At 41.8% G+C, this 13,944-nt stretch overlaps 1 protein-coding gene across 7 annotated transcripts in view; it reads left to right on the forward strand.

The window, feature by feature from the left end:
* LOC100644810 (heterogeneous nuclear ribonucleoprotein K) overlaps positions 1-13,944 on the forward strand; it is a 93,434-nt gene that overhangs the window by 51,376 nt on the left and 28,114 nt on the right. For 6 of the 7 annotated variants that reach the window (XM_012311982.3, XM_020864399.2, XM_048408454.1 and 3 more), the window contains 4 exons: positions 398-454; positions 4,070-4,113; positions 9,879-10,002; positions 10,686-10,796. In XM_012311982.3, the coding sequence (XP_012167372.2) occupies positions 398-454; positions 4,070-4,113; positions 9,879-10,002; positions 10,686-10,796 (336 nt within the window). The remainder of the gene's footprint in view (positions 1-397; positions 455-4,069; positions 4,114-9,878; positions 10,003-10,685; positions 10,797-13,944) is intronic. The other variant, XM_048408455.1, reaches the window with a different exon arrangement.

A 13,944-nucleotide genomic window follows, 5' to 3' on the forward strand; every position in this document is an offset into this window, starting at 1 on the left:
ACGATCGACCTTCTCCGTGGTTGGATTCGCGGCCGTTCCCACAAAAATCGTGCAAGACGAACGAAATTGGAGCATGCGTCTGCTCCATCCCCCGTGGCTGTATGTCGAGGCCGAGAACTTGAGTCAGCATACTCGATTTTATTTGACGCCAGATTCCATGAAAGAATTGGTCGCGTAAAAACGTGCCCGTACACGATCGATAATGTAGTCGATACTTGTGGCTATTGGCTATGTCGCTGATCGTACGTGCTCGATATTGCAATATTACGATATCGCAGGATCGATCGGTATCAAATATGAGAGAAGGTAGCTCGAAGTATATTTTTTCGAGAGATTCTTCGCTTTGATATCGAATTAAAAGGACAGTTCTTATGGAAAAAACGATTGTATGTTACAGGTAGCCGGTTCGATAATCGGCAAAGGTGGCCAGAATATCACCAAACTGAGAAGTCAGGTAAGCCGTTGCTTCTTCCGTTTCCGTCGATTCCGTTCCCCTCGATCTTGTTCTCTCTATCGTTCGTCCGTGTTTCGGGGGACAAGTACGAGAGACAGAAGAAGCCGAGTAAACGATTGGAAAGAAAAGAGATAAAATGTTAGACAAGAAGATCGTGAGAACGAATTTTCAACGACGAAATAACCGTGGCGGATATATAATTTCGGATAGTCTTAGTTAATCAAATGTTTGATTTTCGGCGGAGAATCATCGTATTTTCACGAGCTTCTTGCTCCGTTCTCGTTAACTAATCTATCGTGCGAAGTTCTAGAGGCGACCATGTGACTATCGTCGATCGATCGAGTTCTCCGATTAGCTGGAATGTTTAGGGAGGCTCCGATGAGTGTATTTCTGCAACGTGTGTGCAAACGAGAATCGTGTTAGCTCCGAGGTACAGCGTTTTCTCTCTCTCTCTCTTTCTCTCTCTGTCTCTTTTTCTCGAGCGTAGCAGCCCGTTTTTTTATTAGCCAATCTAGCAGACTGTTATTATTATCATTATCATTATTATTATTTTGTTTAGAAGGCTTTGAAACCGTTCCTTTTTAACACATACGACAGAAAAGATATGCAGTATATACATACATACACACACACGTACGAAATATCTTCATCACGCATTTTATTTCTTCAACTGGAAAGTTCCCTTCGTTTCCCGCAAAATTTGCGTTCGCTTGACCGACACGATGATTTGTTTCCCTGTTCTCGACCGTTTTTGGAAAACGACTTTGCGCGACTCGTGGTCCGAGAAAAGCGCGTGGGCGTGAAACCGCAGCCGACCCTGAACGATCGATTAAAGATGCGACTCGAGTAAAGCCTGTTGCACACGCCTCCTGATCCAACCCTTTCGATCTCATCTCGAAAGGATTAATTAACGGTGCTAATGAATCGGAACGAATACATTTGCAATACGGTGTAAATCTCATTCGCAGGCTTATTTCAAAGCTAAACTCAACTCCGTTGACGATCCGTTAGAATTCCCAAGCAAAAGGAAAATACGATTAGTAGTCTAATTGTTCGTATAATAATTTATTTGAGCAGGATTTTTTTCTTATCTAAAATTGAATTTCAATCTGTTAATTACGACCCACGATCGTTCAGTTCGGTCGAGCACGTAACAGGCATTACACTCACGAGTTTCTCGATCGATTTCTTGCGCAACACCGATTGTTCGCCTCGGTGTTTTTTCCACCGACCTTGAGACGCCGACGAGACTCACCCCGCACGAACCAGAACATCGGAGGGACACGACGAAGCAAAGGTTCGCAACTTCGTGTTGCATAGCGCGCGATAAATCGAAGAAGCCAGCCCCCGAACAGTTTCACGAATCGCGGATAACGAAATTACAACGATTACAAGCGTTTCCAGCGATCGTTCGTACGGTAGATTGCTGGCATTCGCGCGAAACAGCTTCTAAACGAGAGCTCGAATATCGTCGTACTTGAAGCTCGCGTTTCGATCATTCTTATCGAGCGAATAGGTCCGAACGAACGATCTGTAAAAATCGAGCAAACCATCGTCGTATACACGGTTCGTTAGTGTGTCTTTGTGCGTGCCTTTTTAAATACGAAGTGCAACCAATACCAGCGAATCAGTTTCACACGATAAAACGTGAAAACGTTGAGAACTCGCAGACTCAGGGACAAAATAGAGTGGATTCGACACAGCGAATGCGTTCGATCGATTTAAAAGTCGGGACTTGAGAATTATGCATGTTGGTTTATCTCTTCAAGAACGGACACAGAATGTAGCGAACGAACACGGAGGAATCTGTAAGAAACTCTTAATTATTGCTTAACTGCTTATCTCTCGTTAGTTGCAGTTTTATCCAGTATCTCGTAGGAACGCACACGAAGCTTCTCAGTCGTCGTATTCGTTTTTCTCGAAAGAATCGAACGAGCAGCCCATAAAAAAACGTCATCTTAGCAAATAATTCTGAGCGGCAACGAAGTAAACGCGAAATTAACCAACCGCAAACCAGCCATCCCCACTCGATCTTGTCCCTGGTCGTACGTACAATCGTGCCAGAGGCGGTTCGTTCGCTTCTGAGCTCGCGTGTTCGTCGAGTTTCATAGATGACGCGGCTTTCTGCGTGACCCGAAAGGTGGAAGGCCAGGAGGTATATAATCCGAGGAGCGAGAGAAAGAAAAATCTCTGGGGATAATCGTGTTTCGCCGGGAAACATTTTTACCGTCCGCTCGATGTTGCGCCGCTGGTTGCGTCCCCTTTCGCGACGAGTTCCCTGCAGCGTGTATCCCTCGTTTAAAACGAACGAGGGAATCTTATGCTCGAACTACGTCGGCCGATTGAAGCTGGCCGACGAGGACCTCGAGGAGAAAAATTTCGCCAAGTTGGCGTGGATGGAGAAATATTTGCAAGCGATCGTTTCATTGGGTGGTACTTTCGCCCCACTAGTGGGTTAGGAATCTTCTTTTTTAAAGTCCATTAAACGAAGAAGGTTGGACGAAAGTCGGAAGCGTGACACGCTTAGTTTAGTAGGCACGATAAGAAGACGAAGCTTGCTTTTCATTAAAGTTTAGCGTACAAACGAAGTTATGCAAAGGGTTGATGAATAATCAGAGAATGTCCTGTCGCCTAGGGCTGGATTAAATTCGTCAGAGAAAACTACTAATCTCCAGTCAAGGGATTAACACTTGTCACGATCGTGATAAAACACGCCGACCAGCCGATTCATAATTCGAGTACGTGGTGGCTTATAGAGCTCAAAGGAGGAAGACCGGAGTTCTTCGCGAAATTGCATGTTAATTATTAAAACTTCCTCTAATTAGCCACGCTTAAGCGACTTCGTTAGCAATTGAAATGCCGCGAGAATCGGCCTCGAGGTTCAGCCGGCGTCAATTAACTGCTGAAAGAGGGAAAGAACGATGGGAAGGGGAAGGGGGTGAGGTATGGCAATGAATGCCGTTTTCAGAATATTTACAGCAACGTGGAAATAATGGGCGTTGATCCGCTGCGGACAATGGGGTTGTATTTTCTTGTATTTTCCGTCGAAGACGGCAAGATCGTCCTCACAGTCACTTGTAAATCATTTCTCTTACCGATTTCATTCTCCATTAGCGTGGCTAGAATTTTCATCGGACTGTCGCCATTTCCAACGCGGTTTCACTCGGAGAGTTTACGAGAAACGTACGTTAATAGAACACATAATACCACACATTGCACCTTGCAAATATTTCTCCGATCGATCGCGCGACTCGAAAAAGGAAACAAACGCAATAGTCACGGGGAAAAACAGAATTTCTGGGTGGGATGGGTTGCACGAACAATTCACGCAACCCGTAAAGTAGAATGGAAAGAGACAAGGGGTTAGAAGATTAAGCCGCGAAAATTAATCCAGCCGTGAAAGACGTGATGTCTAACTTGGTTGATGATTTGTGCCCTGGCCCCGCCCCAACCCCGGCGTTGCCCCCCTGGTGTTGCCCTGCCGTTGCCCTGCCGTTGCCCTGCCCGGAACGACGGACCCTGACTCGATCGGCAAATGGACCACCCTACCAACAATCGACAACAACCACCAACCAACCACCAATGAACCAACCACCAACCACCACGGCCCGACAGTACAAAGCCTCAATCATTGTACCCGATTGCCCCGGACCCGAACGGTAATGACCAACACCACTACTTAATGTCTTATTTTTCTTTGTCTCTAATTACAAAAATACCTAAATGACAGCGACACGTGGATCGCTGTGCTGTTTTTAAAGTCGAACGACAACGACGTTCTCTCTGTTGATGATTCTTTTCTTTTCTGCTTGTCTGTCTGTCTGTCTTTTTTCACCATCACTTTCTACTTCTTTCTTTCCTTTCTTCTTTCTCTGTAATACTCTTTGTCCACGTTTCTCTACTACACAGTCTTTAGTGTACCAGTTTCTCTTTTACCCTTCTTTCTCGCCTCTGCCTTTTTGTCCGAATCGCCTGTATCCGTTCGTTCCTTCTTCGTTCCTCTCCTTGTCTGCTCCTCTCTCAACCTTGTACGTGTCCTCGACCAGCGTCTCCGACATCGTTGCGCGATGATTCATCGCCCGAGAGCGAAGAGCCGAGTCTGCGCGAGCTTTCGAACGAGGAACACGCGCGATAAACCGAGCACACGTTTCTCGTGACTGCACCTGCCATCACCTGTGGTTGCATGTCCTCCGTCCTTTTCCATCCCATCTACATATTCCTCTTCTGTCTTCGTATCCTGAATTCTACTACGTCTGTCTCTTTCTGTCTTTGCATCCACGGTAGCCTTCGAAGCTTTCGTTGTTGCGATCAAGCAGAGTAAATTGAAGGTCCATCGAGAGGGGAGGGAGCAGTACTCCTCGCGCTTCTTGCTTCTTTGTTAGCCTTGCCGCTTCTGTCCGTCTTCCTTCTCCTTCGTTCTCGTTAGGAATTCTGTATTGATACCTACGAGCGACGCCTAGCTACCGAGAGTTGCGACGTTACAAACGATAGAACATCCAGAGCAAATGCGTTCTTAGCGTATATAATCAGTATTAGAGGAATAACAGATTCTCTAGCCAAAAGTTTGTCCTGCTTTTGCGAATTCAAGGCAAGATTCGTCACGACGACGAACAAGTTCTCCAATGAAGGAGACGCGAGGACACGCAGCATCGTTTTTCTGCTTTTATCCAGGAAGCAACGAAACACAGTCGATTTGCAATCATCCCGACACGCGTACGAAACCTTTCTTATTCTCACCTTTCACCTATTCCTCCGATCTAATGTCATCTCTGTGTCTCTGGTGCAGTCTCTCTCTCTGTTTTTTTGTTCTGTTTTTTTTCTGGTCTGTCTCTGTTTTGTTCGTTTTTGATCGTCTCGCGTGCGCGGACAACGTCTCTCTTTTCCTTTCTCTCCTTTCTTTATCTCTAATTTTTGTGGCTAACACGGATGCTAATCCGTGGAACGAGGCGGTAAATCTGCCGATTCCACGCTTAACGTCGATATGTCACGCTTACTTTTTAGGTACGTCCCACTGATCAACGCACCACTGACCATCATCATCCTGGCAGAGATTTGCCGGCATGATTAACGAATTGTCCGCGAGTCGAAAGTCATTACCGATCTGCTGTGACCCGTGTCTAGTCTCGACCTTGATCGCAACCCTTTTGTTGCTGTACTCGCTTTGGTACACACTTGGGTGCTCGTCGAAAGCACTTTAGGCGCTCCTTTAGGTGTAAATCGTTCGGCGGGACTACCGTCTAGATTTTATTAGAAATCAATGAATTTTTCTTATCCTTATCTTTCTTCGTGAGTCAGCAACGAATGGGTCAAGATACTGCGAGATTTATGCTTATGGGATTTAACGAACGCGGCTTATACCTGATTATTTTCCATTCGCAGCCAACGCACTTAACAAGCGTTATTAATACGATTGAGTGTGAAATACAAGGCAATTTACGAGATTGGTAGACACATCGAATGTGTTTTTTAACAGACTTTAGACTTCGGTCAAGGTTTAAAATCAATGCGTTTTAGGAATCGATTAAAGTAGTTATGAAGTAGTTATGTCATTTATTTTTCGTTGGAAATTGCAAATAATTATGATTTATACTGCCAGTTTCGTGAAAATCATGCTTATTGGTCTCTTTCTCGTTCCAGGACGTCACGTGCTACGGCTGTAGATTATTTTTATCGTTCGGTCGTCTTCGTAAATATCCTTCAAGCTGCTTTAAATACTCTTCTATTCGCAATTCGAATATTTTTTTTAAATATATTAACTTAAAGGCCAACCAATCTAACCAAAATATCGGAATACGTTTTCCTCCCTTACTTATTTTTTCTTTTCTTTATTCTTTCGGAAATTTGTAGTAATTCCTTACCAACTTTGGTATCTGATTTATGTAAAGTAGGTATATTTTCGTTTATAATTAAACATCGTTCGACTATCGTGAACTACGATTACTAGTCGAATATCGCATCCATAATTTTCACAGTGACAAGTAATCATTAATTATTTATGATCGAGGAATATTAACGCCGCTTTAAAATGCACATTGACAGCCTCGTGGCACGTAGACCAGCGGAATTATTAACCGAACCTAAACCTTCCTCGTTTTAGAATGCATACGGTGCTTGCATAATTGATTTTATTGTATCTCTACGGCCGGTAAATAATCAACATAAAATTCAACAACGATGTCGTTAACGTTATCATAGAAATTTATCGTAAGATTATGCAAAATATACAAATGATAATCGAACGGTATTTAAACTAGTCGAATGGCATTCGATTTCTACCACTCTCGAGTCCCGTCTCATAAACATAAACGATTCGGAAGATCGCGAGATGAAAGATACCAGTTCAATTGGACCCGAAATTCAATTGGACCCAATTAGCTAGAGTTAGAGATTGTCCGCACCTGTACGCGTTCATTGCAGATTGATCAAACAGGAATATATTTCGATCCCAAACGGTTCCAAAAGAAAGGGACAACTCTCTTTTTTCCTTTGCTCCGGTAGGTGTAACAGGTTTTAATGGAAAGACCGGCTAACACAATTTTTCACTCTATCCATCGATCGATGCACATAGATCTTATTCACGATCAAAATCTAGCGATCAAAGCTTTTTTTCGCCAGACAAAATGTAGTTCCTCTTTTTGTTTATCTATTTTTTCTTTTTTTTTCTTTTTTTTTTTGTTCTTAGAGAAGCTTTTAGTTTCATAGAGAAGCTGAGATATCCATCGATCAGCTTTCGTTTTCGAGGCGATGACTTTCGACCGATATGTTCGTCGAAACGAACAAAACGAACGCACACGGTTCTCCGGTTCGTAACTATCGACGATTGTGTGTGATTGTTAAAGAAACGGGCGAAAAGCGCGTTTAGGGTGAGAAATAGCTGATGATGGCCGTTTTCATGGTCTCAGACGGCGCTGGCTAACAAAACCGTACCCTCGCGACCGTGTTATATAGTATCGAACGATCTCGTGTCTGATGATCGCGAGACGGCGCCTGTTATATATAGGAGAAAAGCGCATGATTAACCCTCGACTAGTAGGGTGAACGTTAGTTCTGTTCCTATAATTGGTAGGGTGGGATCAATTCGACGGAAAGAGAGAAAAAAATACCAGCTGTGCGATACAAGTCGAGTCACGCGATGGAGACAAGTCGTGCGTATACCTGTGCTTCGATTGTCGATGGAAACTACTGACAAAAGAAAAGTTTCGATGAATCTTAATGCTACAGTTCTCCACTCTTTGTCTACCTTCCGATATATCAAGTGATTGATCGATAGATAAATTCGTGTTCTTAGGTATTCTCGATCTTTCTGAAATGTATTTCTTTTTTTCTCTTTTTTTCTTTTTGTTAGGTTGCGAAGTTTAGATTACGTTCAGGTACGACTTGCCCTGCACGCATGATTCATTCTGCATCGTTTCACTTCCTTTCTCATCGGACGTGTGACTACTAGTACTAACATTGGATTAATTTCTTATTAAATTGTACGTCGCTAAGAATTTTTTTTAAAAAAAAAAAAAAAAAAAAAAGAAGACAAACGTAGTTTTGATTCAATTCATTTTGCTCGTCTGAAGAAGATTAACGTGCATTCACATTTCAGCTACAATAAGAAAAATAGGAGAAATTTCAGCTTCCGAGAAGTATATATAGTTGTGCTCGTTCTAACTCCACCCTACCAATCGATGGTTAACATTAACAAATAATCACGCGATAGAGCATCGAAAGAACGCCATTCGTAAGAGAAAGCTGGTAGCTTTTGGTCTTGCGACATGCCTAACGCATAGAACAGCGATCTCGAAAGCTTCGGTTTTGTTGAAGAAGGATCGAAAAGAGTGCACTGACAAAGAATAATAGCAGTAGAAAAATATGTCAAATGGACGATATAATATTTAGCATACAGAATTTTAAAATAGAGTTCAAAGAGACCTTTTTTCTTTTTCTTTTCCTTTTTTTTTACTGTTTATTTTTCATTATATATTAGGATGGTCAGTAAATTCTTGACTCGAAAGGACTGTTACTAGTGACGTAGTGTGGTCGATCACTAACGGATACTATAACATCGCTCGTACTTACAGTGAGCTTATATTGTATTTTCGTCGAATAACAGAAAACCTTGACTTTCCTCGAGCTTCTTCTAAACGAACATTAAAATCGCTAATCTCAGTAACTTCACGTCGAACGTTAATCGAATCTCCGTTCTGACAGAGAATTTACTCACCATCCGGTCGATTTCGATTTTTCTAAGAAAACAAATCCGCGAGCGATTGATTCAGTCGATACGTATGCAGATTCCAGTTTCACTCAAGCACTATCTCGAAATTGGAATATATTATTGTGTCGGGATTAATCGAATCGTGTCGAACGAAACACATTTTCTTCCACGAAGCGAAGGAATTAAGTCGCGTGAAACGGTGCTGGCGTGGAATTCCGACTTTCGGCAAGCCTCTTGTTCTTCCGCAAAGTTATTCAAGCCTCGACGATCGATCGAATGGCATAGCGTGAAAAGCTGCTGGCCTATGATCGGAAAATACGATGCCATTCTGCTCTGGAACGCGATGAAATAGCTGGAAATTGCATGGGGAATGAATAAAATCCGTCTCGTTTTCTCCATATCGATAGCGATATCAGTCGGATGAGAAACATCAGAACTTTTCGAAAATTATCACGAGTTTCATAAAGTTTTCCGCTTCGGGGAGAATCGTTCATTTTGCTGCGCAACTTGGCGCGTTTCGTCGTTAAAATAACGCGTTCCATTCGCGACGTAGACCGAAAAGGGAAACGAGATGCGATTCCTGGCAATTTCTCGCGGAGTCAATAGCAGATCATTAAAAAGAGGGAACGGAAAGAAAGCGGGAACAGACGGGGAGGACCAGATTGATTTGTGTTGGACGACGTTTCAGAAGTTCCGTATTTGTTTTGAAAGGAACGCCGGCAACTTCTCTTGTAGCTATCGAAGCGATATTTTCCGTCCTGGCTCTCTCCACATTTCGTTTAGTCAATCATTCCGTTTGAAAGAGACGAGAGGCAGTCGATCGTTTGTGAATGAGTCGGCGGCAGACGCGTCACGCGAATTTCGCTCGTGGATGGAACTAAAGAAATTCTATGGTCGGAAGAATCAAAATTAGGAAAATTTAGGATTGAAATAAAGCGACGAAGAACGAAATTATTTCGAAAAGTAGATGGAAATGGAGGAGAGAAAATATATACATTTTGGACTACGAGAAGGGTTTCTAAAATTGATTGGCCCGGGATTTCGGTTCGTGTTCGAGTTCCCTCGAGCACAGCTCGCACATTTCCGCGGCTAATTTTCTACGGAAGGGGGTGAAATTTCGCCGACACGATTCGACGAGGAAGAACAAACGTGTGTAGCACGTAATATCGTAATGGTCGGTACGGAGGATCGGAATAATTGTTAGAGTGTTTTTGATTCTAGGGTGCTTACTATCAGCTCGGATCTGCCAACCGTTCTTCAAGTATTGAACGAGGTCGTACCTAATCTCGAGGAGGTGAGTGTTGCTACCAGAAGAGGATCACACGGGAAAAGAAATGACTCAATCGTGAGACTTTTCACATGTTTTTCTTACTTTAGTAGATTGTTAATCCAGTATAGTTAGATCATACGAAGGCTGGTTCAGTAACTATTAGCACCTTGATCGATCGATATTCGAACCATCGACAGTATCTACCTTAACTTTCTTTTAACAAACTGTCCTCTAATTGTCACGGTGATATAGAGGGTGCTAATTAGTATACTGTTCCAGCTTACAGGATTGTAGAAAATGTAGATAATGTCTTACCTCATAGTACGTTTTTCAACTTTTTGTCACTTGCATGGAACACCCTGTACACGTCGTAGAAAAACGATCGGTATATCTAATTAGCAATCGGTGATAAAAACAATGGTTCGGTATTGCGTAGAAAACGTACAGTGCAATAAGTATTTACCAGCTATTTTAAAAACAGCTATTATCATAAGTCCTTATATTGTACTCGAATGTGTGCACAATGTAATTTTTATAATACAAGTTAAAAGACACTGTCATTATAAATATATAAAGTATATCGTTCCAAGTAAAGAAGCGAGTAAACGAAAACAAAAAATAAAAGAAAGCGATAAAAAAAAGAAGACATAATTCATGCTTGCATAGTAAGCACATAGTATCAGTTAGAATGCTTTCAAAGAGAATTTCACGTTCGTAACTTAACAGGATGGGAGAGTTAATCTTGGAAATGGTTTCAGAATGGATCTCGACACGGCAGCGACGAGATCGACGTGCGCATGTTGGTCCATCAGAGCCAAGCTGGATGCATAATCGGCAAGGGAGGGCTAAAGATCAAGGAGCTTCGTGAGGTGAGTCAGAAATGTTCATACGCTATTAACGCTATACAAGCGGGACTACATCGGTTTTACGATTGTCACGTACAACTTCGTGCCAAGGCCTCTGTACCGTGCTCGTCCGACGAATTTAACCGTCCTCGAGGTCTTTACGCGATCTCCTTATTAATGTTCGGACAGTGAGCCGTTTACGTGTGAGCATTGGAACGCTCTAAAACCACTTCCGTTTTCGTTATTTTTGGACACGCGTCTTCGATCGGTATTTCGTTTGCTTTCACATCGATATTCGTTTTCGTATGATATTCTGGTTTTCAATCAACATTCAGACGAGTTTCAAAGATACTGCGAAGGATTAACCTGTTAACTGCGGAATTTAGTTTCAAAAATTCGTTACGGGATACGCAAGTGAAATGAAGCAATGACGAGTATACACGTCGAGCGCAGGGCAAATGTTCCTATTATAAATTTTATGAAAAAAGTAAAGCAAAACGGGGAAGCATTACATTCTTATTCGATAAGAAATTCACAGTTCGTTGTTGAAAAAAGTGTGGTTACTGAAAACTTAAAAATTGCCAAAAGGTAATAAAATTTATAAACAAGAAAAATTGAAGAAAATAGATCTAAGAAATTCAGTTGATTTCAGTGTGGTATTTTTCAAAACAAGGTACCGCATAAAGTGGCAGTTCACAGGTCGTGCCATCCTCAAGGTTGATTTGCTTTTATTATTGCAGTTGGTATAAAACACAAAATAATTCGGGAATTAGCCGATATACGTACCAAAGAGAATAATCAAATAATCGAATTTTTATTTTATAAAATACATAATAGGTTTACTGAAAGTATAAAGGAAACATATCACTAAACGTCATTTATATTACTTTTTACTAAAATTTTGAGTTTTCCTAGTAAATGGTAATTTTTTATTGCACACGACGAGTATATATAACCGCGCCGAAATAAATTGGGATTTTGGGATTGACGCGTATACACGTTGAACGCAGTTAACTGGTTAACTTACGCAAGAAACATAAGATTGGGGAAGGCTGTTCCACTAAAGAAAATTGGGACTTGCGAATGGATTAGGATTGAGATTAGCCACATTAAATCATTATTTCTGTGACCGATTCCGTGCTGGTCCGCCTCGATTCGCACAGTCTATTGCACAAGCGCAGTTAATAAATCTGAAATTTGCCGTTCACCGAGATAATGAGGAAATTAGTCAGCGTTTCCTGTCGTTTTCCTTCTTCTTGAGTCGCGAGGTCGTCTCTTCTGACCGAGGAAAATGAAGAAACCACCGTTCTCCACTGAAACCATCCTTTCCTCTCTATTCCCTTGGAAAACGTCATCTTCGTATAACCAAATGAACAACGATTTTGAAATAGAGTATCTGTAAAGGATCTTAGGACAGATTGGATCCTTTAGAGCCAACACAGGTTAAAGTTGATAAATAAGCCGGTCGGAAACGACAATTGAGCCGCTTTTAATTAAGGGAACTGCGACCAGATTTTACGTAACAACGGGTCCGGATATCCAGGCGATGGAATATGCAACGTGGCCAAGTGGCTCGTTACGTTTTCACGTTCACAAGAGGTAAAAGCAACCGATGCAGACCTTTTGTTCTGGCCCACTCGACGGCTGCAACTTTTCTTCGTTCGAGCTTTGTCGGCTTCTCTCGCTTTTCCTTCCTCCGGTACTACGTCAATCTTGATACATTCTCTAACGATGAATGTTTGAATTTTCCGTCGAGGAAAGTAACGTTTATTCAACATCTTTCGTGCAGAATTAAAATCACAGTAAAAAATTAATTTGCCAGAAAAAATCGCACACGTGGAAAACGATAGAAAGAGCTGTTGCGAATAGCTATCGAGGATAGCGTGAAGGATAAAGGATAAAAGCGTGAATATAAAGTCAAATCGTTTTGTTTGATCGGATTTCGGAAGAGCGCGGCGATTTCATCGATTTTTTCTATCCAATTTTTCATACGTTATTCAAGATTTCTATGAGCACGTAGGAACGCTTGTAGCAGACGAGGAAACAAATTTCTTCGAATCTCGAAATGAGCAAAGGAAACCTCAAGTGTCAGCCTTTTGAACGTGAACTTAATCCTAGGTTTAATGACCTCGCAGTTTTCTGATCCGTTTTTCTTGTTTTCTGTTCTGTTTCGGCATTCTCTTTTCTACCGCCACATTATCGTCGTGCTTCTCTCTCCTTCCTTCTTTCTCTCTCTCCTTCTGTCAACAGCAACGTTATTTCGATACTCTCGAGCGTCCTTAGCGCGTGCAATATTTCGCGTATTTCGACTCGAGAGACGTGTCTCGTTTATTGTAATACTTCCGTGATCCTGGCGTCGGATGTTTCCCGTTGAAAGCAATAAAACCGACTTGTTCACGCTACGTTATCCCTCCTCTATGCTACCCCTAATTTCTTGATACGGGACGCGCTTAGAATCCCTTGTTACTTCTTACTTGGAGTACAGGTGAGCTGATTGGAGGACCTCGTTTGTGCCTTTTGCTTTGATAGGCATCTTCTATATGCTTTTTGTTATCTCTTCGAATATAACTTACATGGTACTTGCCGATCGATCTTGTTAACTCAACGTGTTAACATCGATATGCAAATTTTATACTTCTTCTGTAGAATTCCGTTGCGTATTCCCTCGCCACATACATTGTAATACAGAGGAACTCCGTTTATACGAAATTCATTTCTACGGATGAAATTTTAATGGCGTTTGGTTATCTGAACTTTAGCTCATCTCCTTATCTGAACCACCGCCGAGCGTTAATCCACTTATAGGAACATCCAACAATAAGACGTAAGGTGTGGGACACGTCGTTGTGCGACACACTCTTATGCTTCGCAGTCGATACAACTTCGCAACATTATTATGTATTTAAGAGCAAATGTTTCGTGGAATCCTCTTATATGAATACTGAACTAAATAAGAACCGAACTTCTATTAACTAAGTAGAAAATTATAGGTGATAGGAAGAAACAGATGAACTCTTATTACATGAGAAAAATTTGGTCATACGAATCAATCTGTCCCCTGACAGATTCATATAAACGAAGTTCTATTGTATTTATCTATGTACACTGTCAATCATAAGTATTGGAACATCTGTAGATATTTAGTACAAATCCAATGCTTTTCACTGCTTTA

Source organism: Bombus terrestris, chromosome 9 (genome assembly GCF_910591885.1).
Source record: "Bombus terrestris chromosome 9, iyBomTerr1.2, whole genome shotgun sequence".
Lineage (NCBI taxonomy): Eukaryota > Metazoa > Arthropoda > Insecta > Hymenoptera > Apidae > Bombus > Bombus terrestris.